General features: G+C 37.3%; 2 protein-coding genes and 2 long non-coding RNA genes across 4 annotated transcripts; 2 read left to right on the top strand and 2 right to left on the bottom strand.

Moving 5' to 3' along the window:
• Positions 1-2,323: 2,323 nt before the first annotated feature.
• LOC128092360 (uncharacterized) lies at positions 2,324-3,293 on the bottom strand. Its single transcript, XR_008211692.1, has 3 exons — positions 2,987-3,293; positions 2,716-2,915; positions 2,324-2,653 (listed from the first exon to the last, which is right to left on the bottom strand). It is a non-coding gene; the product is annotated as an uncharacterized LOC128092360 (long non-coding RNA).
• Positions 3,294-4,714: 1,421 nt separating this feature from the next.
• On the bottom strand, positions 4,715-7,366 carry LOC120414372 (uncharacterized). Its single transcript, XM_039575574.2, has 4 exons — positions 7,276-7,366; positions 5,160-7,211; positions 4,807-4,922; positions 4,715-4,730 (listed from the first exon to the last, which is right to left on the bottom strand). The coding sequence occupies exons 2-4, from the start codon at positions 7,071-7,073 to the stop codon at positions 4,715-4,717; spliced, it is 2,046 nt and encodes a 681-aa protein (XP_039431508.1). The 5' UTR covers positions 7,074-7,211; positions 7,276-7,366.
• A 7,511-nt stretch (positions 7,367-14,877) lies between these two features.
• LOC120425014 (uncharacterized) lies at positions 14,878-16,195 on the top strand. The gene is made up of 2 exons (XM_039589414.2): positions 14,878-15,029; positions 15,092-16,195. Exon 2 carries the CDS (start codon positions 15,094-15,096, stop codon positions 16,126-16,128), a length of 1,035 nt encoding a protein of 344 aa, XP_039445348.1. The 5' UTR covers positions 14,878-15,029; positions 15,092-15,093; the 3' UTR covers positions 16,129-16,195.
• A 3,139-nt stretch (positions 16,196-19,334) lies between these two features.
• On the top strand, positions 19,335-22,454 carry LOC120425167 (uncharacterized). The gene is made up of 3 exons (XR_005606488.2): positions 19,335-19,585; positions 19,651-19,977; positions 21,815-22,454. It is a non-coding gene; the product is annotated as an uncharacterized LOC120425167 (long non-coding RNA).
• Positions 22,455-25,239: the final 2,785 nt, after the last annotated feature.

Raw genomic sequence — 25,239 nt, 5'->3', positions numbered from 1 at the left:
CTAATAAAAAAACTCTAGATTTGAACTTTAATTAATATTCAAATAACTTGTAGCAAACTGGTAAAATTGGAATTCTAAATTTTAGTAGGGGAAAATGCTAAATTCAATGTTCCAAAATTTTATCAGCGTTTGTTAAATTCGATTCTAACCAAAATTTTAAATGAAACAACCTGGTTTGAAGGCCTAGCAAATCACATTTTAGAACAGGATGCAATGAATAATCATCGAAATATGTTGATCAAACTCGTGGTTGAATTATGTTTAAATGTTAAATTAACTGATTATTCTAAAAATGTAATTGAATTTAAACCAACAGCCAGGTGAGTCCGGTAGAATCTTACCTTGCTAATTTTGTTTCAAGGAAACTGAATATATTTAATTTTTAGTTTAACGTTACGTTTTGTTCTAGTGCAACTTTGTTTATCGGTCTTATAAATAATAATTGAGGAAATCTGTACGTAATACTTGTCATTTGAGTAAATATATAAGCAAAAGATGATGAAAACTAAAAATTTATTAATTTGAAGATTAAAGTTTATTAATTTGTTTCATACAACTTTTTCAAAACCCCCACGTAAACAACATTGACAGCGCCTCTGGCGGTGACTTCGGGAAAGTGCATGCCTGTCAGATCCCTGCCGAAAGTGCGGCGCGTCTTCCAAGGCTGGCTTGCTGCGTGTCTTTTTCGGGAATAGGCGCAATATCAAAAGTCAAAGGGAGCGGCCGTGGCTGACTGGTTACGGTGTTAGCTTTGTAAGCGAATGGTCCTGGGTTCGATTCCCATCTGCTCCCAACGAGAAAGTATAGGAAATATAAATCTTGAATGAAACTCTGAACATGTACGAAAAATCAAAGTCGCTCGAGTCGGGGTTCGATCCCCCGTCCTTTGGATTGGTAAGCAAAAATGCTAACCACTAGGCCATCGCGACTTGGTGAGCTATGACTGGAATTAGGAATACTGTTACCACCATCAACTAGGGGAAATCTACCCTTTCCAATCAAACACCTATCTTCGTCATATGGAGAGTTTGATGCTCGATTAAAGCTCCAAAAATACTATTTGGGCTATAAACTTACCAGCAACAGCACCGCCTCGAGTAAGCACGCAAATGTATGCCACTTACTGGCCAAAAAGATCACATTTAATGCACTTTTGATCATAATTTGTATTTTGCGAGACCACTTCTCATCATTTTGTTGGCACACACAGTGACACACACGAGAATCCCTCAAACGCTTAATGAATATCGCCAAAATTAACTTTTCACTTTCGCTTACTTTTTCACGGCGCTTAAGATATGAAATTGCTTCCAACTACCGGCAACATGTTCTTTTGATCATTAGTAAGGCACTCACTTGAAGAATAATCCCGAAAAATGTAATAAATTAGCAAGCGCCATCAAAAAAACAAACGCGCCAAGTCGTTTGACGTTTCAATTTTCACTTTGCATTCCAACCAAAGGCTGAAGAAAACCGAGCGAGAGACGAAGGCAAAAAAGAACAAAGGCTGGCCGTCAACACCACCAGCAGCACAGCCAGCGATGCCAGGAAACTTTCCCTATAAATGCCACTTTTCGTGAGTGTTCGTTTGAACTGTCAGCGCAAATGGCAACACTCGACAGAGTGTTGGAAGAAAAAAGAACTAAGCCGATATTAGAAAAATGGGCGTGGCCCAATGCATTCGCCTCGATTAGAATACCATTGGGAATTTTTTTTTGTTAAATGCTTGGCAAAGAAATAGAATAACTTTTAGTGAAAGTGAAAATAAACAGAAATGTTCACAAAACTTGCTCTACTCGTTGGTGTACTTGGTTTTAGTAAAATTCAAGGGAGACTCTAGATTATCCAGCATCATTCAAACACGACCGCTTATTAGGATTAAAATGGGTAGATTTCCCCTACACAGAAAAAAAAAATCGGGTAAATTTACATCATTAATGATGTACCAAAAGTGCACGTCATTAAAGATGCGAATTTACATCAAATTCATCTGAAATTTAAATGCCATCCGATGTAAATTTATCGAACAAAAAGTGTCTCAAGAACATGTAAATTTCCGATGAAACTAACGTAAATTTACCAAAGTCAAAAAATTTTTTTGCTCCGTTGAATCTAGAATCTGATGTAAATTTCGAAAGCCTTTGTACATCGTAGTTCAGAAAGAGTAAATTTAAACTTCATTTTTGATCAAATTAGGTTGTCTAAATTGATTTGCAGTTAAATTATTCTTTCTGTACCGTGATCCAAAAACAAACATTTTCAAAATCACACCAAATCATAGATTTAACGGAGCAACGTACAAAAGGGGGTTAGCCGTGGGGTTAGCCGATACTTAAAGTTTTTTTTAATGAGGAAGTGATAATTACAATGCGGAATGTACTCACCTGAACATAAATAGTTATGCTTTGCGCAAGAAACCTCATGAACGGCGGGAGGTTAGCAGAAGGTCCTCGGATTTGAACGATACTCTTGTCGTTGGTGACTGTCTTGGTCTGCTTCCTAGTGAACTTAATCAGCTGGTAATGACGCAGCTGACCAGAACCCAGTGAAGTGTTGAGGGACTTCGTTAACACTGACGGCTGCCCAACGGTAGCGCTTGCTTCCTTGACTAGTGAAAAGCATTCTGCCAGTCTGAGCAGAACAGTAGTTTGCCCTGGGGAGAAACGCGAGACGATTAAATCGAGAGAACATATTTAAGATGAATTCGATACTTACATCCCGAAGACATTTGCAAACACACTCGGTACACTTTTAAAAATCAACAAACGTTGAGCTGGATCGTTGATAAATTACAGCATTTGATGTGTTGCTTCTGCTCCACTGCTGTCTTTGGTCTTGTCCAGCTTGGCCGGCGAGTTTTAACTGACCAATTCCGTCTTCAACGGATTTAAAGACACCCCAAGGACAACAGCGATCTACGCATCCAGAAAAACAAACAAACAATTAAAGCAAAACATTACAATCTATGGACAAAGATTGTTGTTACCGTGGTCCGGACACTGTGTTGTGTCCTGACTAGTTCCACCAAGCATTTCTCCATCTCGCCAACACGTCAGGCACTTTACATTTTTTGACTCGATTCCTTTCCTTGAACGCCTGCAGCAGCACCGATTCCGTATCGGTCACCGTTCAATTTTTTCGAAAAATTCTTATTCGGGAGTAATTTTGACTTGACCGACTTTTAAAACTGTTTGTTGTGACGTTTCTCGTTTCCAGGGATGCCAGATTTTTGGGTATGCCTGCCTAAATTTTCAGAAACGGGTGATTCGACGAAAACATGTACGCATCCTGGTGGCGAGTAGGAACACTTTTGTTACGAAATCCCACGTTAGAGGAAGGCCATGCCCCGGGGGGCGTAGTGCCAATAGTTTCGTTTTTTCGATAAAAATACGATTAAAACTCATTTCTGATAACTTTTTTTTTTCATTATAATGTAAAAAACTAAATTGGGTCCTAAAATGAAGCTTAGATTGCTGATATTATTGTTTACAGCGATAAAGCTTATTTTTCTGAGTACAATGACCCTTTGTACGAGCACAAAGAGTTTAAAATGGATTTTTAAATCAATTTTGAAAAATTAACCTCGCGGTCCTTCTTGACAGAAAAGCTCCTACTTGACAGCTCGTTCCAAGGGGAGCATAGTTGATCCATCGAAAAAATGTTGTCTTGTCAAAAAAAATTTTTGCATTAAAATGAAAAAAAGTGATCAGAAATGGTTTTTAATCGTGTTTTTCACCGTTGTACATAAAAATTAACATAGGACTTTAGTACCCAATTGACAAAGCAAATTTATTTTCAATGGATCAACTATGGTCCCCTTGGAACAAGCTGTCAAGTAGAACCTTTTCTGACAAGAAGTGCCGAAAAGTTATTTTTTAAATTGATTTTAGAATCCATATTAAATTCTTTGCGATCGAACAAAGGGTCATTGTACTCAGAAAAATTAGCTTTATCGTTGTGACCAATTATCACAAATTTAGGCTAAATTTTAGGACCCAATAATAAACCAAATTATTAGAGTCATATCAAAGCGTAATGCAAATAGTTTTCCTCTAAATTCATCAGCTTCAAAAAACCATATTTTGACTCGCCGTTATAACTTTGAAATTTACGTAAAGAGATTGTTTCGGCTTGCAGTCGCAGTAAAACGCGTCGATTTATATTTTGTCGTCGCCAACGTTTCGGTCCTTGGTTGGGACCTTCTTCAGGGCCTATATTATTATTAATTATTTATTTAAAAACCAATACATTTGGCAAACCGAAAGTCCTACTCACTTGACAATAATCAACGTTGTCCAGTATCGTTGATTAAACGGAGGAATTGTTATAGGTTGGGGGGGCACAACGGTTGTTTGCAGTTCAAACATTAAGATCGTACAGGTAAAGGCCAAATTATCACTTAATGCATGCAAAAATCGAACGTACGAGCACTTGGGTGTAAACATTTGGGAAAACTGATACTATTGGTTGGGCAGTGGGGTTGGGGTAGTGTGTAGTGGTGTGAGGGGGGACTGGGCCAGGTTGGCGGTAGTATTAGTGTTAGGAGGTCTCCTCCTGCTGGACCCGACCATGGACAGGCAGTTGGCGTATGCACAACTCAGTCCATCGGTGTCCGTACGGCGGTTGACCGTGTTGGATGTAGTGGTGATGTGGCACATCTCGAGTACGGGAAGTGCGGACGTCTTGTAGCTATGGTCGATGATGTGTGGTTGTTTCAGATTGAAACGGTGCTGGTGTAGAATGCAGTGTTCGATCAACGCGGTCTTTTCCCGCAGCTGTTGAACCTTCAAATCCGAGTATTGGTACCCTTCTAGCAGCTTCTTGTCCAGGGCGTTGATGTAGGACTGGTGTCCGTACATACGCCGGCGCAGGTTGTTGGTGGTCATCCCAATGTAGCACTGCTCACAGTTCTGACATTGTATCTGATAGATCACGTTGTGTTTTTGTAGGTGTGGTACAGGGTCCTTCACAGAGCTGTGAAGCTGCTTGATTGTGTGTCTGGATTTGGTAGCGACCATGGTATGGGGAATGTTGTGTGTAATGATGCGTTTCAGGGTTGTTGAGAGACCAGGGATTAGTGGTATGGAACGGTAGACTGCTAGGGGGTCTTCCGTCCGTGTAGGTGTACTCTGGATGGGTTGGTGAAGCATCCTCTTCACCAAGTGTGTAGGGTAGTCGTTGCGTCGCAAATGTTGTAGTATCAGCTGATTTTGTTGGGCCACGTTGGTAGCCGTACTGAACGTGCGCACACGATCTATAAAGTTGGACACTACGCCGAGTTTCTGGTCCAGCGGATGCATGGAGTGAAAGTTAAGTAGTCGGCCTGAGGATATGGGCTTAGCATACCACTCGGTAGTAAGCGTGTTGTCCGGGTTGCGTATGACTAGTAGATCCAGGAAAGGTAGTTTACCCTCTTTTTCTACTTCACACGTAAACTGTAGGTGTGGGTCGTATTGGTTGAATACGTCGTCGACCTGGTCCCTGTGTAGTATCAGGAACAGATCATCAACGTACTTGCGTATGTGGTCCACTGGTATCTTCGCTGTTGTGGTGGCAACCAACAGAAGGGTCTCTGTGGTGATATCTGCCAGTATTGGTGAGAGTGGACTCCCCATAGCTGTGCCTAGCAATTGTGTATAGAAGTTGTTTTGAAAACAGAAATACGAAGAGTCGATCAGGAACTCCACGATCTCCAAGAAGATGTCCAGACTGATGTTGGTGTGCGGGGATATTTCTGGCCAGCTCATTATTATATCGTGGGTGACCAAATACTTAGGGATATTAGTAAACAACGACACCACGTCGAAAGAGACGATGATGTGGTCCGGTGGTACAGATGTGTTGTTGACGTATTGGCAAAATGTTCTGGAGTCTTTGACGTTGAAAATGCTGGTAAATCCCCGTTGCAGTATGGACGAGACGAACTTGGCCATGTGGTAGGTGGGAGATGTGACGTTAGGCACTACTGGACGTAGCGGCAGGTTGGGCTTGTGGGCTTTTGGTTGACCATAAATCCGTGGGCAGATGGCATTGTAGCTGGTGAGCTGCAGTTTGGTACGGGTGTCGATCAGCTTAAGATCGAACAGACGCTTGGCTATGTCATTGTTGTGGGTTTGGATTCTCGATGTGGGATCGTTCTTGACGGGTCGGTACACGCTAGTGTCCGTGACCAACTGTAGGAGTTTGTTGTTGTAGTCTTCTTTGTACATTATCACAGTCCTGTTCCCTTTGTCAGCTTCGGTAATGATAATGTCGGGGTTGGTTTTGGTGAACCGTCTGGTTACCAAGACAGATCGGGAACAAAATTTGTCCAGCGCGGTAGTGTTGGTGATAGCCGGGCGTTTGTTGATGTGGTTTTGCATAACGTTGATAATTTGGCATCTTGTACGTTCCCGCACGGTTCTGTCCTCCTGCCTGGTCAAGATGTTTTCCAAATCTGCGATCAGGTGGAAATAAGGGATGTCCCTAGGCTCTGTGTACGGTAGAGCGAACTTAGGTCCCAGACTTAGCAGGATGTTGGTTTCCGGGGGAATTTGCTTGTTGGTGGCGTTGAAAATGGCCTTCTCGTTGAGAGATGGTGTTGTGGTAGTCTCCTCGACGGTGTCGTTCAGCATACGGTGGAATTTCCTGTGGGTTTGTTGTGTCTTCCGTTGGAAATTCTTGTAAAAAGCAAACTCTTGTGTGAAGAGGTACTGTTTGTAGGTCTCGGCAGGGGTGCTGTCCATGATTTGTCGCTTTAGTTGATCTATTGCTGCCCGAAGCTGTTGGATTTGGTAGAACGTGTCTTGGATTTCGATGTTGAGTATGGCTTTTTGTAAGCGTGTGAGTGTCCGGGACAGTTTCTTATGGAGTGGACTTCGTTTAGCCAAAAGTTCGTGGGCACATTTGAGAGAATGGATGATGTGTACAGGCATCAAACCATCTCTCCGGCATCTGATGAGGAAGTCCTTTCGACTCAACATGTTGCCCAGCTTAGTGTAACTGCTGGCATAGGATTTGAACAGTTCGAGTGCCGTTTGCCCATGTAATTGACCTACTCGTGCGTAAAATGAATGTTGTGCATTTGGTGCCATGCTAGATGCAAATATGGATTTACGACTGATGGTTGGAACGTAAAGAGATTGTTTCGGCTTGCAGTCGCAGTAAAACGCGTCGATTTATATTTTGTCGTCGCCAACGTTTCGGTCCTTGGTTGGGACCTTCTTCAGGGCCTATATTATTATTAATTATTTATTTAAAAACCAATACATTTGGCAAACCGAAAGTCCTACTCACTTGACAATAATCAACGTTGTCCAGTATCGTTGATTAAACGGAGGAATTGTTATAGGTTGGGGGGGCACAACGGTTGTTTGCAGTTCAAACACTGCCCAACCAATAGTATCAGTTTTCCCAAATGTTTACACCCAAGTGCTCGTACGTTCGATTTTTGCATGCATTAAGTGATAATTTGGCCTTTACCTGTACGATCTTAATGTTTGAACTGCAAACAACCGTTGTGCCCCCCCAACCTATAACAATTCCTCCGTTTAATCAACGATACTGGACAACGTTGATTATTGTCAAGTGAGTAGGACTTTCGGTTTGCCAAATGTATTGGTTTTTAAATAAATAATTAATAATAATATAGGCCCTGAAGAAGGTCCCAACCAAGGACCGAAACGTTGGCGACGACAAAATATAAATCGACGCGTTTTACTGCGACTGCAAGCCGAAACAATCTCTTTACGTTCCAACCATCAGTCGTAAATCCATATTTGAAATTTACTTTTCTAAGAATTTTGTCTCGTTTATCACTGATGTGATTGACCCACCCTGATTAGCTTGTCAACAACGGTTAGTTAGTTAATATTACATTCAATTTAAAATTTGATTATCTTTAACACTAATAGAAAAGGTGCAACTTAAAATATGTATTTGATTGATTTTGTGGCATCGTACGTATTGCTTAGCATCTATAAAAGCAGAAAATATTAAAAATTATTCTCTCAAACCATTTTAAAATACGTAAGAGTCAAAATTAACTTACTCTAATGCTTTTTATTCTGTTAAAATAAAGAGGAAGGAAAATCCTTAAATATCTAGTAGTCTCTTTTGGGATTTTTTATGTTCCAATAAGGCTGGTACAAAGTTGGCCCGAAAAATCAGGGGGCAAAAAATATTTTTCCAAAAAACTTCAAAATTTCAATGGAAATTTAGTATGTTTGGGTTGATTTAATCATCTTTTGAATTTATGAAAATTGTCGACGCAAAATGTTTTGTTTTCGCTAGAATTTTTGTCATCGTCAAATCTTTAAAATGAATGATTGCAAAACAACGGCACTAGTTTAAAATGCATTTTAAAACACTGTTTCCATGCAAATGTTGAAACTATGGCTTGTTCGTTTTCGTTTTCGTTTTACGGAGCAAGGTGGGGGACGCGGCCTCAAGTCAGTCCAAGTCCGGTTTCTTGTGGAAAAAAGGGTTGTGGCCGAACTAGTATTGCATACCAAATGAACACCACCGGAAGATATAGGGGATCGGGAGGGGGGAGGTGAAAGAAAATTAGTGTTGATGTGAGTAGTAAGAATTTGGATGATTTGAGCAGTTACGGTAATCTAAGTTTAACACTGAATAAAGAAAATCTGAAATTGTGATTCAAAGTAAGAAGGCCCGGAATAAATTTAATTATTAGTTAATTAAATAAGAAAATGTATGATGTATTCCAAATTTAAAGGAAATAAAAAATACTAGAGAAAAAAAGATGAAAACTAACTGCCGACCTGTCACGTCCGTCAATAGTCTTGTCGTACATTACAACTAGAAACAGATCTGCCAATGAAATGTTACACTTCGTTCAAATCAACTAATCATTTAAGTCCAATTATTCATCTACGGAAAACTCTCTAACTTTAATCAACAACCTAAACTAAACTGTCTGAAAGTAAATTTAATCTCAAATCCCCGAATGTTTTATTATAACGCCAAATAAGGTAAAGGATCTTGTTTTTAAACCAGTCTTGCCGCTTCCAAAAACCAATAAACATAAATGAACAGTTCATAAGTTGAACACTAGTAATTAAGACGACTATTTCATGCCATTCATTTCATTAGGGCATAGAGCTTTGCAAACAAGAGTGCATCTCTATTATACCTTAAACTGTCATTTGAGTGAAGGAGACACACTCCTGTTCACAAAACCCATGCGCCCTTTTGAAATGTTAGGCTCCATTTGATCGTCAAGGCTCCAGTAGACCCTCGATTCGCAACAATGGTCGATACTGTAGAGTCGCAACCGGGACTCCTTGAGACACGACGTTCCGGACGCAGCACCATCGCTGCCGATCATTAACCTCCCAACCACCCACTGACCTCATGTCCGCTTCCGTCGTGTCCTGCTCCGGATTCCGCCAACCGGTTCCTGCACAATTCAATCACACTCACACTTCCGCGCCAATCGTTCACTCTCCACTGTTCACAGCGTAAACATAAACACGCGCCTCTTTTCATGCGCTGTCAAAAACCAAGTACACGCTTCAGTAAGGGATAGTCTGTTTCGGGTTATTATTACCCGGTCAATATATTTATATTGTTTACATTATTTTGAAGGACGAAAACCCTACATCCCCATCTTCCTTTAAATAAAACATTTGCTGGATTTGAATTCACTCTCATTGACAATTTCAAATATTTAATCTCTTCATCACTTGCTTCAATAATTTATCATTAGTTAAACTTGAGTTAAACTAAACAAAACCACAGCAAAGTACACATCCGTTTCAACCAGTTATCTAGCGATCCCAAACTTATTTACTGCTTAGTAAACAAGTTTGATGATTCAACATTCAAGGCAAAACAAATCAACGTCCTTATCAACTGCCACAATTACTTGCCGGAATGCAACCATTTATTTTCAAAACAAATTACAATTCAAATCGTCTTCAGTTATTTCCTACACAAGTGAAAATAAACATATGTTTTTTAAGTAACACTCAATCTCCCTCAACACATTTGAAACAGTGATGTTCATTAGTTCACCAGCTATGTTCTTCATCCGCTCTCCCACTTCACTTTTGAATAATTTTGAAAACAGTTAGTATACTTCACTGAACCTCAAACCATTCGTATGACCAATATGCAATATTAATAAATACATTCTCACGATTTCTCTACACTTCAAGCTATCAAAACATTAAATCACGTTCTATCCCAATTTTTTTTTAGTCAATGCTCCAATTTCGTCATGAGAATAATTCTGAGAATTTTGAACCCAATATAAGATGACACACAGATTTATCTGTTTAAGCTGCAATGGATTTAAGTCATCATATTACATATGAAACGAAACTATTGGCACTACGCCCCCCGGGGCATGGCCTTCCTCTAACGTGGGATTTCTGCTCCAGCGCCTCTGACGAGACAGGAGAAACCGGGACCGACGTTTTACTTCACCATCCGATAGAAGCTCAGTGGATAAGGCGGGAATCGAACCCGCGTCTCATAGCATCATCGGGATCGGCAGCCGAAGCCGCTACCCCTGCGCCACGAGACCCACCCGATATTACATATATAACATACCAATGGAATGTGCTAAACATCCTACTTTATTTGAATTGCTTTAAAATAAAATATCTATTTTTTTATCGATCCCGGAGTTAATTCAAAAATTTTAAAAAAAAAAAAAAAAAAAAAAAAAAAAAAAAAAAAAAAAAAAAAAAAAAAAAAAAAAAAAAAAAAAAAAAAAAAAAAAAAAAAAAAAAAAATAATAAATCATTAATTTATTATCAACACAACAAACCCTGAAAACCATTTTTAAAATTTTACTAGCGCATTTACCAAAAATTGCATTAGTAGTTAGACTGTTCTTTTATTCTTTATCATTTCATAACTACATTGAATTCAACAACTCATATTTTATGTATATCTCATTTGGGCCATGTTTTTATCTTTTCTCTGTTTTGAAATTCTGGTCAATCACTTTGATATGAAATCTCAACATTTATTATCTGAATAAATTTCAAAATCGTACATATTCATAAATTTGATTATTTTCAGTTCAAATAACTAGCTAGATCACTTTTGTTATCACTCATAAACTTACGACCATTGGATTGAAAATTTAGTCGATAACTCATTCCGTACCGAAGAAGAGAACTTTACTGTTCCGAGCTAAACAGCAATTACTTTGGTTATATCATTTTCGCTAAAATGCAATATCGAAAAAGATTTCATAATCATCATAATATCAGGAGTGATTAGCCTTTTAACAATTATTTTATAAAACTGAGATGATAACTAACTTTTGAACGGTTATTGAAGTTCACCAATCCTTCAATTACATCATAGAACAAATAACACTTTAATTTATTTACTACTATACAAGACCTCTCATCTCGACTTTCGATCTGAACCTGAATAAGTCCGATGTTTATAAACACGTTACTTTAGCCATTCAAAACAAATGCATCAGTACTCTCGTATTTCAACTGTTCTCAATCTTGTATATTTTACATGTAGTATTTTACTTATTCAAGAACACAATCAATGTTTTCGAACCTTATGCAGCCTTTCTGTATACTAGTATTTGAATCAGTAAATTGTCATGTCTATAAACATTATCATTTTTATAATGTTTAATAAGTATCAATAAAACAACACAATACTTTTTTTTCAATTACGTTTACATTTAAAGTTCATCATCTCGGTACGAGAATCGAACTCACGACCTCTGGATTAGAAACCCAGCACGCCGCTAGTCGAAACCCATCCCCTACCGGTCAGTATTCCCAGTGAGCATATTTACTCTCTTAAGGGATCTGACTGTCAGTGGCCATAAACTTAAAAATGTTAAAAAAAATGAAAACTCTTAGATCCATACAATTTTTAACTGTCATAATTCTACGTTTCTCAAAACATAATTCAGTGTACTAATACACTATGCTTTCACATATCACAGAAAAAAATACAAAACCAACAAGTAACACAAACCACTTGAATAATTAAATATTGAAAACATCATTCATTCAAAGTTCTCTTTTTTTACGCCGAACATTTATTTTTAATCGACTCGTTCAGACAAACATTTAACAACTTCAATTGAAAAATTACAATCCATCGCGTGATCCATCGTTACCTAACATTTTAGCAATTCTGAATCTGGAAAACATTTTGATACTTTGAATCCTAGCTATATCTAAATGTTAATAAAACATTTAGATCAGTGACTTAGAGTAGGCTCAAAACATTAGGAATGTAAAAAACTCACTAAATCATCTGCATTACAACCTTCGGTGGTCTCTGCTGCAAACCTTTAACTCAAATCTGCTATGCACTTCGAACCCATCAACCTGTGGATCACCTTCGGTCTACCTTTGGACTGTTCGTCCAACACTTGCCAACCTCTCATCTCTTTCCTTTTCTTTCATCTGGCTTGCTTTCATATGTTGCGCCACAATGATAAGAAGAAAAACCTTACTATTGTTTTAAACACCAAACAAAACAAAAAGCACTTTGAAAACTTGAAACAATTATGTTTTGAATGGTTCACAAATATTTCCTGGTGGGATTTTTAATCATAACGATCTTTGTCAAAATATTTTACATATCCAAACAAGAAAGAGTAGAATCATTTTCATCATAGCCTTTTTCAAATTCAAACTCCTTTAACCAAATATCGTCTAATCAATATTGCAGTAAAGTGATTTAAACTGCAGCATGCGTTTTGTTCTTGTCATATTTCCAACCACATTCGACCACTAGTCTCAAATGTTTAGTCTTCAAGTCTTTGCACATTAAAATTTGATCACCGTTTGGCTCTCAAACCAAAGCAAACCTTTTCTGCCAAATATATGAAACACTGTCAATGAATTTGACTCGGAAATCTTTCAGTTACATTTTGTCCTCAAACTCCGTCCGTTGCCTCGATTATACACCTATCGAGAAATCACTTTTACTTTTGAATACTTCAGATTTGACTAGGAAACATCTTTTAAATACAACAACGTACTGGGAATCAATTCGTACAAATTCAATTCCTTTGACTCTTGTCAAACATTTAGCTCTTTTAAATAAATTAAGGTGCCTCTTAACTCGGACAATCAAAAGACATATGACATCTCTGCAATAGTTATATTACTGTAGAGCCTTCTAGTTTCTCCACGATATCAAAATTTAGCCCCCAAGCCAAATCACTGATATTTAGATCTCCCAAGATCTAGCAAATCTTTATAGATTGAAACCGCTAGCCAACATTGAGTAATTTAAGAGTCACATCATTGAACTCCAGAGCCCTCTAGCTCATGCAAACTTTCAATCGTTTGGCCCTAGCCAAATCACTCAAATCCAGAGGCCCCTAGCTCTTGCAAACTTATGATCATTTGCCCCCCTAGCACATCATTCTACTCCAGAGTCCCCTAGCTCTAGCAAACACTATATAATTTGGCCCCTAACCAAATCACTCAAATCCAGAGCCCCTTAGCTCTTGCAAACTTTTGATCATTTGGCCCCTCTAGCCATATCATTCGACTCCAGAGCCCCCTGTCTCTTGCAAACTTTAAATCATTTGGTCCCCTAGCCAAATCATTCAACTCCAGAGCCCCCTAGCTCTTGCAAACTTTAAATCATTTGGCCCCCTAGCCAAATCATTCAACTCCAGAGCCCCCTAGCACTTGCAAACATTTGATCATTTGGCCCCCTAGCCAAATCATTCAACTCCAGAGCCCCCTAGCTCTTGCAAACTTTAAATCATTTGGCCCCCTAGCCAAATCATTCAACTCCAGAGCCCCCTAGCTCTTGCAAACATTAAATCATTTGGCCCCCTAGCCAAATCATTCAACTCCAGAGCCCCCTAGCTCTTGCAAATTTTGAATCATTTGGCCCCCAAGCCAAAATCATTCAACTCTAGAGCCCCCTAGCTCTTGCAAACATTTGATCATTTGGCTCCCTAGCCAAATTCAATTTTGAGCCCCCTAGCTTTTGCTAAGTTTTTTTTTATCATTTGGCCCCCTAGCCAAATTCATCTCCAGAGCCCGACCAAAATATTCGATCCATGATTCTTCCAGCTCAGCACATCTTCTACTGCAGTAAGGCCCTCTAGCCAAACTGTCAAGAATCAAATCATAAACAACGACAAGCCCTCCGGGAAAACAATCAACCATTTTACTTTGACTTTCGCTTCCACTTTCAATAATTTCTACTATTTTCTTCTCATAAACAATCTTGCCAGAAACCACACTCGCTTCACCACTTCAATACCAGAATCAAATTATCAATTATACAATTACCACACAATCGCTCGTTTATAATTTGACGACACCCGGAACCTGGTCCATTGTCCTCTTCTTTTCCCTCTGATAAAAAAAACGTTCCATCCCATCCTCGTCGCCAGATGTAGAGTCGCAACCGGGACTCCTTGAGACACGACGTTCCGGACGCAGCACCATCGCTGCCGATCATTAACCTCCCAACCATCCACTGACCTCATGTCCGCTTCCGTCGTGTCCTGCTCCGGATTCCGCCAACCGGTTCCTGCACAATTCAATCACACTCACACTTCCGCGCCAATCGTTCACTCTCCACTGTTCACAGCGTAAACATAAACACGCGCCTCTTTTCATGCGCTGTCAAAAACCAAGTACACGCTTCAGTAAGGGATAGTCTGTTTCGGGTTATTATTACCCGGTCAATATATTTATATTGTTTACATTATTTTGAAGGACGAAAACCCTACAGATACAACCATAATCCGAAAACCGTTAGTTCAACAGATTAACGAATTTTGTCCGATATCATCGCACTATTGATTGACCGAGACTCTATGGAAATTTTGACATATCAAAATGCTACGTAATATTACTGCGGGCGTTAATAATTAGAATTTGTAGGCGTTGGTATGACCGCATAAAAATGGTCGCATGACAGCCGCATGACAGTTAAACTAACTGAACTGAAACTGAAACGGTACAGCAAGCATTGATAATCTTCATCATTCAAATATAGTTGTCTTCAGCTGCTGTCATTTTGAGGAAAATTGCGATTCTAAACCTCACAAGGTGATAATTTTTTATTTAAATATTAAAAAGTAAATTTGAACACAAATCAATTGTCTTTTTAGACATGGCGCATGCTCGGCAGGAAGTGCTTCACAAGCACGCTTCCCCCAACACGATTCTCCATTGCATTTACGGCTTTTACTACTTAAAACTAAGTAAAACTCAACTGGCCAAAATTTATTGCAAGCACCCATCTACGATTTCAAACTGGATTGAAAAGTACGACGAAAACGAGCTTTGCTCGAGGAAGGAAAGGGAGCAGGTGTATATAAAATTTTCACCGTCCGAAAGGTCATATTTGATCGACCTTTACAAGTCTTGTCCTGTTCTTCTTCTGGACGAGGCGAAACAACGGTTCCAGCTCAAGTTCGGCAAGCAAATAAGCATTACAACCATCAATCGCATATTGCATGCCGAAGGATACAGCTGGAAAGTTCTGGAGCGTCGAGCGGTGCAGTTGCGGACTCAAGATGTATGCCGGTATCAAGCTGAACTATCTGTTCTAATGTGGGACATTCATAATTTGGTGTTTCTTGATGAGTTTGCTGTTGACAACCGAGGAATATTAAGGACCAAGGGGTACGCTCCTATTGGTGAGCGGATCGTGTTCCGAGGCGAGTTTACTCGCCGCCCAAGAGTTTCAATGCTGAGTTTTCTGGGCGTTAACGGATTGCTCGAGTCGTTTTCCGTGGAAGGTACCTTCACTAGGGTAAAGTTTTTCGAGTGTGTGAGAGCGTTTGCTACATCGGGCCGCGTGATGCAACATCCAGGAGTCTACTCGATCTGGATCCTCGACGGTGCGAGGATCCATTGTCACCATGCGATCATCGAGTACCTGCGATCAATTGGAGTAATCGCGATTTTCTTGCCAGCCTACGCACCATTCTACAACCCGATCGAGCTAGTGTTCGGGTATCTGAAGCGGTACCTTAAACGTACCTACGTTGAAAATAGCTCTGAAGATCTCCTAGTGGTGATTGCAAAGGCGTTGAAACAGTGGAAAAATAGAGATTGCTCCAAGATCTTCAGGAAATGTGGATATTTTTCGGGGGGTCTCTTTGATCCAAGTGTGGGTTTTAATAAAGCTTGTAAGGTTTAGCATTAGTTTTTATTGTACTGATTCATGAAGTAAATGTTGAAATGAAGTTTAATACTCGGATATAATGTAGAAACAAGTTTATGCATGTTGATCATCATTGCTGTCGGTTACGCCACGAGCTAGCTCTTCAGAAAAACTGGTTTCCCGTGCAGACACGGTCCTTTTCATCGCGTTGATCATCGCTTCGTGTTCAGTCAGCTTCTCCCGCATGTGGGCTAATCTTTGACCCTGCAGGCTGGCAAGGTTCAGCAGCTGCTGATGATCGGATTCCATCTGTTCGATGTTGGTTCTGTAAGAAGCAATTACAGTTGAGGCCACCTGAAGATCGAGCCGACCTTTTTCTAGCAGAGTTTCGCTGTGAACTGGCACCGTAGAAAATAGTTCCACCATGTGTGTTGGTGGGGAGTTGTCGATCAAAGCTGCTCGATTTTCTGAAGGCATGGTACAGATGTAGTTGGCCCAGCACAACCAGACGATATCATTGGCACAGAGGTACCTGCCATGCCGTTCCTTCAGCTCAGATTTCACAGCGTTGACCGATGAAATCGCTTCAGCACCCGCACGATCCTTTAGAATTGGGCTCAACAGCTTTTCTTTCAGCAGAGTCCATCGTTTCTTACTAGTAACCGAAGCACTGTACTTAAAAAGGATAACACACACATCTTTATCCTCCCAGCTTAGCAGTGACTTCGCCTCAATCTTCGAGGGACAAAAGTACCGCTTGCTCATTTTATCGTGGACCTGCATGAAGTTCCAGCACGATTCGTAAGACGGCATGTCTTCCTCCCACGCAACCAATGCAATCGAAGAATCGCTCTCTGCTGCTATTGTGTCATGAATGGTGTCATTGAACACAACTCCACGGTGTACAAATGGAGCGCAATAATCCCAGATTTTACGCAACACGCCATCTGAATCATCTGCTTGAACATCCAAGACACCACATGGATCTGCGCCTTTTTGGTTCTTAAAGTTTTTAATTATCACTTCGCCTTTAAACGTTAAAGGCTTGTCCTTTTGCCTCTTGCTTCCTGACGGCTCGTTCAATGCAGACAACCCATTCTGTAAGTCGTACAACAATGTCAATCGTCAACATTTACCAACTAAAACAGATCAATTACCTTTCTCTTGGACACTGATCTTGGTTTTGAGCCGGAAGCACGTGGTTCGTTTGCGTTGTTCGTCTCTTCACTATTCACCGACTGATCACGCACGAAAAGTTCGTCCACGAGGTACGGAGCAGAATCGGCCTCATCGCATTGATCCAGTAGAAATTCTGGTTCCCCGTAGCTCTACTCGTCTTCCGATGAATCGGATGCTGAGTTCAATGCGTCATATGTGATTAAATCGTCTTCAGGGTATAACATTTTAGCTGTTCAAATGAATAATTATTAGTAACAATAAAACTTATCAATTCTAAACCAAACCTTCGCGTGTACAGCAAATTTCTTTTTGTAAGCAGGAAATAGTCAACTAAATAAGAAAACAGTTGATTAATGACAGATATTTTGATCGGACAGAATATTTAACGGTTGCTATGATCTTATTTTTCAAACAAGCCGCACGTCATGCGGTCATACCACCCTGGCGTTTTGTAAAATCACTGAAATTGATATTATCTAGATACGCGCAATAATATTTTTTTTAAATAAATTTCAAAATCTATTCTATCCTACAATGCCTAGAAGAGGCCTCTGTTTCTGTTGTGAGTAAGCGCTGGTTTCAGAGTTCATTTTTCAATTTAAAAGGGGTGGGAGACGACTAATTTGCTTCATGAACTCCTACTCGGCCTTGGGACCACCTCTTAAGACACTGATGGCTCCTAGCTAGGAATTAAACCTAGACACAGCGTCGAGGCCCGCTTCGCATGGCAAAAATGTTGGCTAGGGGGAAGTGATATTATCACGAAATTTTATTTTAAAGCCAACATTGCTAACGGCGTCGAGGCCCTTACTCATGCCCAAGGCTGTTGAAACTATGGCTTGTTATTTCAATATTTATTTATTTTTTTTGCCTAAGGCTGTTGCAAATATTTTTCAAAGTTTATGTCGCTCCTTCAAAAATAATCTAAAAAATCAGGGGGCAAAAAAATATTTAAAAAAAAACTTCAAAATTTTAATGGAGGTAGAATTATAACCAACTGAAAACAATTTTAAATGCATTTTCCTGTGTTTTCATATTTACATGTCTAGGATCGATCAAAAATATTTTCAGTTTCTGTAAAATTCTAATGTACAGCACCGCAAAAAGTTTTTTTGGGCGAATAAAAAGTTTCTTTAGTACTTGGATATTCTGAAAACTTATGATTGCAAAACAACTGGGCAGGTGTAAATTACTTTTTAAAACACTTTTTTCATACGGAAACGGAATCGACGTAACACCTTATAATGTGGTCCTCTTAAACCTTGCGGTTTCGTCAACGATTCCACAGGTGTGTATCGTTCTTTTTGCGACAAGACTCTGCCTCCCGGGTCTCCTAAGTGTGAAGGTATGGCACGGGGAGAGGGCACCGAAAACCTATATTTACACGCCTCGGGATTCGAACCAGCGACCTCTGGATTGTGAGTCCAGTGCGCGGTCCGATTGATCCACACAGACACTTTTTTCATTCAATTGTTAATACCATGGACCCCCACCCCCCCACGGGTTTTCCTAAGAAACGTTGTTGGCATGAATTGTGCGAGAAATATTGCAGAAACTCTTGGATTGTTCAGTTATACAGTCCAGACTCGATTATCTGAAGGCCTTGGAAAAATTTCACTTTCATTTCACTTTTTATCTTTGTCTTATTTTAAATTGTCGAGCTTAAACTAAACTACCCTAAAGTGATTTAGAATTTTTAAATCCAAGACAGCGGCCAAAATGGCGGTGATGAAATATTAAAAAAGTGCATTTTTGAATTAAAAAAATCATAATCGAAAATGTTTTGGGGACGCAGAACTTGAAACTGATGATAAAAGTAAGAAAAAAAATACGAATGTTCTTGATTCGATTATCCGAAGTCCCATACAAACCTTCGGATAATCGAACTTCGGAAAATCTAGGCTTCGAATAATCGAGTCTGGACTGCATCTAAAATAACAAAAACAAAAACAGGTGATCAGAAATGTTTTTTAATCGTGTTTTTTACCGTTGTACATAAAAAATTACATAGGGCTTTAGGACCCTATTACAACATTTGTTTTGTTCTACTACTCAACACTACCCTGTTTGAAAAATGTCGCACGTCGTACGAGTTGTCGCACGGTTTTGATTTTACCGTTTCGATATCGATTGGTCGAAAAAACGACAAACGTACGACAAACACTCGACATGCCCGACATTGTTTTTTCTATCGATTTTCCTTCAATTTGACGTCACGATTTTCGTCGACGCAAGAGTTTGACAGTTCTCTTCAGTTGGACTTGTTTGAACATGATTGCTGTTGAGCTTCGCAAGGATTTTGGCCGGTTGATAGGTGAGTTGTGTTATTTTTTCTGCTGGAAAGATTCAGCGGCCGAATCATAGTGTCATTTGTTCCAGGTTTCCTGATTTCGGTTATCGTGGTGGTGGAGGCGAAGGAGGATGGGAAATAGAGATAACCCGGCGGCCATGCCGGAAGACGGGATGGGAAGGAACCAATCTGCGGTCGAGGAAGCGGATGTTTTATTTTCCACGGGAGGTTGCGGTGCATTCCCAAAAGAGAAAAAGGATTAAATACCAAGTTCTGGTCAAGGGAACATAAATAAGGAAACGGAACTTCCAATTCCCAGAGAGTTGTTCACTGTTCTGGGTGAATGAAAAGGCGGAGGAGGACGGAATAATACGCTCCCGGTGGCGTTTCTGATTCGCCAGAAGTTATTATCAATGGTGAGTTTTGAAATAATAAAAAAAACAGACATTCAGAATTAAAAAAAAATATTTATAAATTCATAAGCTCAAAAATTCAAAAAAAAAACTACAAAAAATATAATTCAAAAATAACAAAATTCAAAAATTAAAAAAAAATATCTGAAAAAAATAAACATAAATCAAATTGAAGTTTTTTTAAAATTAATTTTTTTTTAATTTCTAGAATAAATAAAATTTTAAAAAATCTATGATTTAAAAAAATATAAAATCCAAAAAAAATACATTTCTTACACGTTTTAAAATTTTAAGACTGCTGTTTTTTTTTTCAAAATTTCTGAATTATAAAATTTATTAATTACTAAATTATAAAATTATAAAATTATAAAATTATAAAATTATAAAATTATAAAATTATAAAATTATAAAATTATAAAATTATAAAATTATAAAATTATAAAATTATAAAATTATAAAATTATAAAATTATAAAATTATAAAATTATAAAATTATAAAATTATAAAATTATAAAATTATAAAATTATAAAATTATAAAATTATAAAATTATAAAATTATAAAATTATAAAATTATAAAATTATAAAATTATAAAATTATAAAATTATAAAATTATAAAATTATAAAATTATAAAATTATAAAATTATAAAATTATAAAATTATAAAATTATAAAATTATAAAAATATAAAATTATAAAATTATAAAATTATAAAATTATAAAATTATAAAATTATAAAATTATAAAATTATAAAATTATAAAATTATAAAATTATAAAATTATAAAATTATAAAATTATAAAATTATAAAATTATAAAATTATAAAATTATAAAATTATAAAATTATAAAATTATAAAATTATAAAATTATAAAATTATAAAATTATAAAATTATAAAATTATAAAATTATAAAATTATAAAATTATAAAATTATAAAATTATAAAATTATAAAATTATAAAATTATAAAATTATAAAATTATAAAATTATAAAATTATAAAATTATAAAATTATAAAATTATAAAATTATAAAATTATAAAATTATAAAATTATAAAATTATAAAATTATAAAATTATAAAATTATAAAATTATAAAATTATAAAATTATAAAATTATAAAATTATAAAATTATAAAATTATAAAATTATAAAATTATAAAATTATAAAATTATGAAATTATAAAATCATAAAATTATAAAATTTTAAAATTTAAATTTTTTGTAATTTAAAAATTTATAATTTTTGTAATTTAATAATTTTAAAATTTTTGTAATTTAATAATTTTAAAATTGTGGAATTTTATAATTTAATGATTTTATAATCATAAAATTTTAAATTTATAAAATCATATAATTATAAAATTTTTAAATTATCAAATTCTTGAAATTTAAAATAATGTTTACTTTGAAATTCCTAAATTATGAAATTCTTGAATTTTCAAATAATATTTTTTTTGTATTGTATAATTAAGAAATTTTAAAATAAATAAAAATTAGTAACAATGTTAATTATGAAATTTTTGATTAATTTAATTCTTGATTTGTCAAGTTGTTAATTTATTGAATTGATAAATTATGAAATTGTTAAATTATAAAATCGTCAAATTATTTTTTTAAATGGCTGCATATTTCTAAATTTATACAATTAAAATATTTGAAATCTTCAGCATTCTAAAATTCTATGATTTAAAAATACTTATTTCTAGAATCTTTTATTCGATTAATCTTAAATAAAATTGGGTATTTTTTACCTTGTAATTTTAAAATCTTGTATTTTCCTGTAAGAAAAAACCTCTAAATATGAATGGTTAAACGGAATCACCCTATCTTATTTCAGACATTCGAAAATATTCCTATCTGATCCTGCCGAAAGTCTTGCAAAGTGCGCAAACCCACGTTATCCGTTACTTCAGTGGCCATCAGTCCATCGGACATAAAACAGTGGGGCAGCACCAGGACCGTTTCCAAGTCCAACTTTGATCAGCATCTGCGGCAGCAGCGAGGAGCAACAGTCCATCTTGACCAAGATGCTGCCCCGCCTGCATCGGAAGAAGCGACTCGCAACGGCGCTCGAGAAGATGACTGACGAATTCCTGCCGAGCAACGAGGAGAACTGGAAGACCAACCGGAAGACGACACCAAGATGTACGTGAAGATCCGCGACACAACAAGTATAATGAATTAATTGATTTTTTACTCCGGGGAAAAGTGCAAATTACATTAAAAACAAAACAAATTAAAAATAAACAAATATCTATTTTTTAACTTCAACATAACCTAAACACCTGAAAAAAAGCACACGACAAAGGCACGACAACCTAAATAACAAAACCGTGCGACGTCGGTCGAATGTCGTACGACAATGTCGAACAATTTCGATGATCGATCGCACGACAAATACGACATTTTGGTGCAAAAACGTATGACATTCGTGCGAATGTCGCACGACATTGTCGTGTGACGTCGTACAATTGCACGGACGACAAACGACGGACGTCCGACGGACTTTTCAGTCAGGGTAGGAGTCGCATGGCGTTTGAATTTGTGCCTTACCTTCTCCGAAAATCACATTGGTCTGCTAAGATCCCGTTATGTTCATCAGTCACAGGGGTGCTTACCCGATCCAACTGTCAGATGAGCTCAAGTTTTTTTTTACGAAATCGATGCGGATAGTTTAAAAAAAAACCTTCAACCACTCGTTTAGCCGCTGACGAATTGAACTGTAAGTATTTTAAAAATATTTTAAATTTAAACTTGTGTCCTAAAGAATAAAACAAACTTTCCAGCTTTCCAGACTTTACTCCTGCGAGAATCTTCAAGAGCTCCGGAAATCACACATTTAGTCTGGCAAAGTTGGGAAGTGGATGTTGGAGTCCGGGAAATGGATGCCGCAAGCCGGGAAACTCCGTTCATGAGACCATCAGAGGAACCGGTGCGAATACAACAGGTCTCGAAGAATCTTACGGGTGAGATTGCACTGGAATGACGAAACCGGTTAACTTTAGTCCTGTTCTGCTGCAAGCAATTGACTAAGTTCCATTTTATTTCTGGGAACGACGCAAAACATTAGAATTCCTTCTCGCTTCGCGTTTGTTGTCCTTCCGGAAAATGTCAGCGGAAATGGGAACGGCTTTCTGAACACCGACCGAAAATGTCCCCATTCACGAATCAGATTGTCAATTCAACCGTGTTGGTAATCCGTCGCCATGAATTCAGATTCGCGGACAATTAAACTGTAAACCGGCCGCCGGCAACACAACATTGTTTTGGTTTTGCCTCCTGTCATCTACACAAAAGCAAGCAAAACTTTAGTAATTTCACATTATTTAAACATTTACATTTACCTTTTTTTACATGAGTTTCATAATTTACATGTTTTTCATTCATTCATAGTTGTTATTTTCATCAACAAATTACCCATTTACATCAGATTTATCAATTACATAGAATCTGGTTTTACATGATGGGTGTTTAAATAGCATTCAACCATTTACATTTGATTTCAAACTTAAATGGAGCTAATTTACGTAGAAAACAATGTTTGCGTGTCCGGTAAATTTACACTTTTTTTTCTGTGTATATACGCGCTGGGTCCTTGTCCATTTGACAAGGGTTCGGAAGTTCTAAATAACGTTTGAATCCGATTGGTCCAAACGTTCTTCAGGGCGGGGCTTGTCGACAAAGCTGAAGTACCTCGCGCTCGGCTAGACAGCGTAGAAATGGGTCACCGAAGCTCGGCAGAGCTAACACCTTCCAAATGCCTATGCGAGTTATTTGCATGTATAGAATGAGAGCTAAAAATACATGGAAACAACTCAATTTGTATGAAGCGACCGCGTGGTCCCGTTTGGTTGGTTGCACACACACATAGGCGCAATATCAAAAGTTCTACGAAATAATGTTAAAACATCAAATATGATTTGACTAAATGTCTTAAATTGCCAAAACGTTCTGCTAATTTGAAATCAAGGAATTAGATAATTCAAATTTGTTGATTTACCATACTTGTTCAACCATTGCAAATAGCGATAATTTGTTTACAATCAACGGTCGCTTCTTCAGCTTCACATGTGTTTGCTCTGGACAACAAAGCCATCATTTACACGGAACCACAATGCGGAACCACCTGCCTTAGTCGGTGGCCATGTCTGTTTTCTTCACGGAAGGATGTCTGTCTTCTTTGAGATATCATACGGTTTATGTCCGGAATCAGCTATTTCCAGCGACACACTTTAGTTTCTTTTCAAACTCTTACGCATCAAAATTAGGTTTTCAAATTTTATTCGCTGTTGCGTTATAGAGATATTTCATCGTACGCATGTACCGGGATATCCATATTTTAAAAGTGAGTAACTAAATTATAAAACAATAAAGATTTCATTTTATTACTTTAACTATGTTATATTATTATACTTATTTTTTGTTAATAAGGATTCACGTCTTTTTGAAACATTATTCGCGAATATTATTCTGAATACCACGCTATTTTGCGTATTTCATCGTTATTTAAGAGTCGTTTTCGCGTCTCGCCCAATCCGTGTCGCACCTCTGAATTCCGGAAGAAAGTGAAATGATTTCTGTTTACCCATCCAACCCAGCGACAAACGCCGAGAAAGAAAGAAAGATCGAGACGAGACGACATTTACACAACATTAGGCCAAGTGAATCTTCGAACTTCGAACGATCCGAGGTTTGATTTCACTTTTCATTGGTCATCTTCTTTTTTTTTTTTGATGCGTCTTTTGTCCGGTGAGACGCGATGCTGCGCGACATTGAGAGAAATTTCTCACGGCAATTGACCATTACTGGGTGGTAGCTTTATTTCGAGGATATTGGGCAAGAATTTCGGTATTTGATGGTATAAGGTGAGATTTTACTGTATTGCTATTTTGTTAATATTTTTTTTTTTCATTATAGAATAAGCTTAATGATAATATTTTAAATTTTGTAACAAATTTGTACTCAAACATTTGAAAAAGTGGTAAAATATTTAGTAAGAAAAATATTACACCGTATAAATGCTCAATACTGTTTTGATGTAGAGAATGCTTTGTATAAACATTTTATTTACAGAAATATTATGGACATCGTTTTGGAAAAAAATATGTTGATGGTCAAAACGGTTAAAGCACCGCAAAAAAACCTTAAGAGGCGAACATTCACAAGACATGAAATCACTTTTAGGCGTGAGCTTCATTAGCGAATCCTCGTTGAATGTCTCTCCTCTTCGCGTAAATGAGGCTGCTGAAGAAGCGGTTATTG

The sequence above is a fragment of the Culex pipiens genome, chromosome 1, assembly GCF_016801865.2.
Source record: "Culex pipiens pallens isolate TS chromosome 1, TS_CPP_V2, whole genome shotgun sequence".
NCBI classification, from domain to species: Eukaryota; Metazoa; Arthropoda; class Insecta; order Diptera; family Culicidae; genus Culex; species Culex pipiens.
This window is presented reverse-complemented; position numbering and strand designations above follow the sequence as displayed.

Excerpts from the sequence above, each read along its gene's own strand:
- LOC120425014 (XM_039589414.2), top strand. The coding sequence starts at position 15,094 with ATGGCGCATGCTCGGCAGGAAGTGCTTCACAAGCACGCTTCCCCCAAC.
- LOC120414372 (XM_039575574.2), bottom strand. The coding sequence starts at position 7,073 with ATGGCACCAAATGCACAACATTCATTTTACGCACGAGTAGGTCAATTA. Across the intron at positions 4,923-5,159 it reads ACGACTACCCTACACACTTG|ATACAATGTCAGAACTGTGA; the intron begins GTGAAGAGGATG and ends GTGATCTATCAG.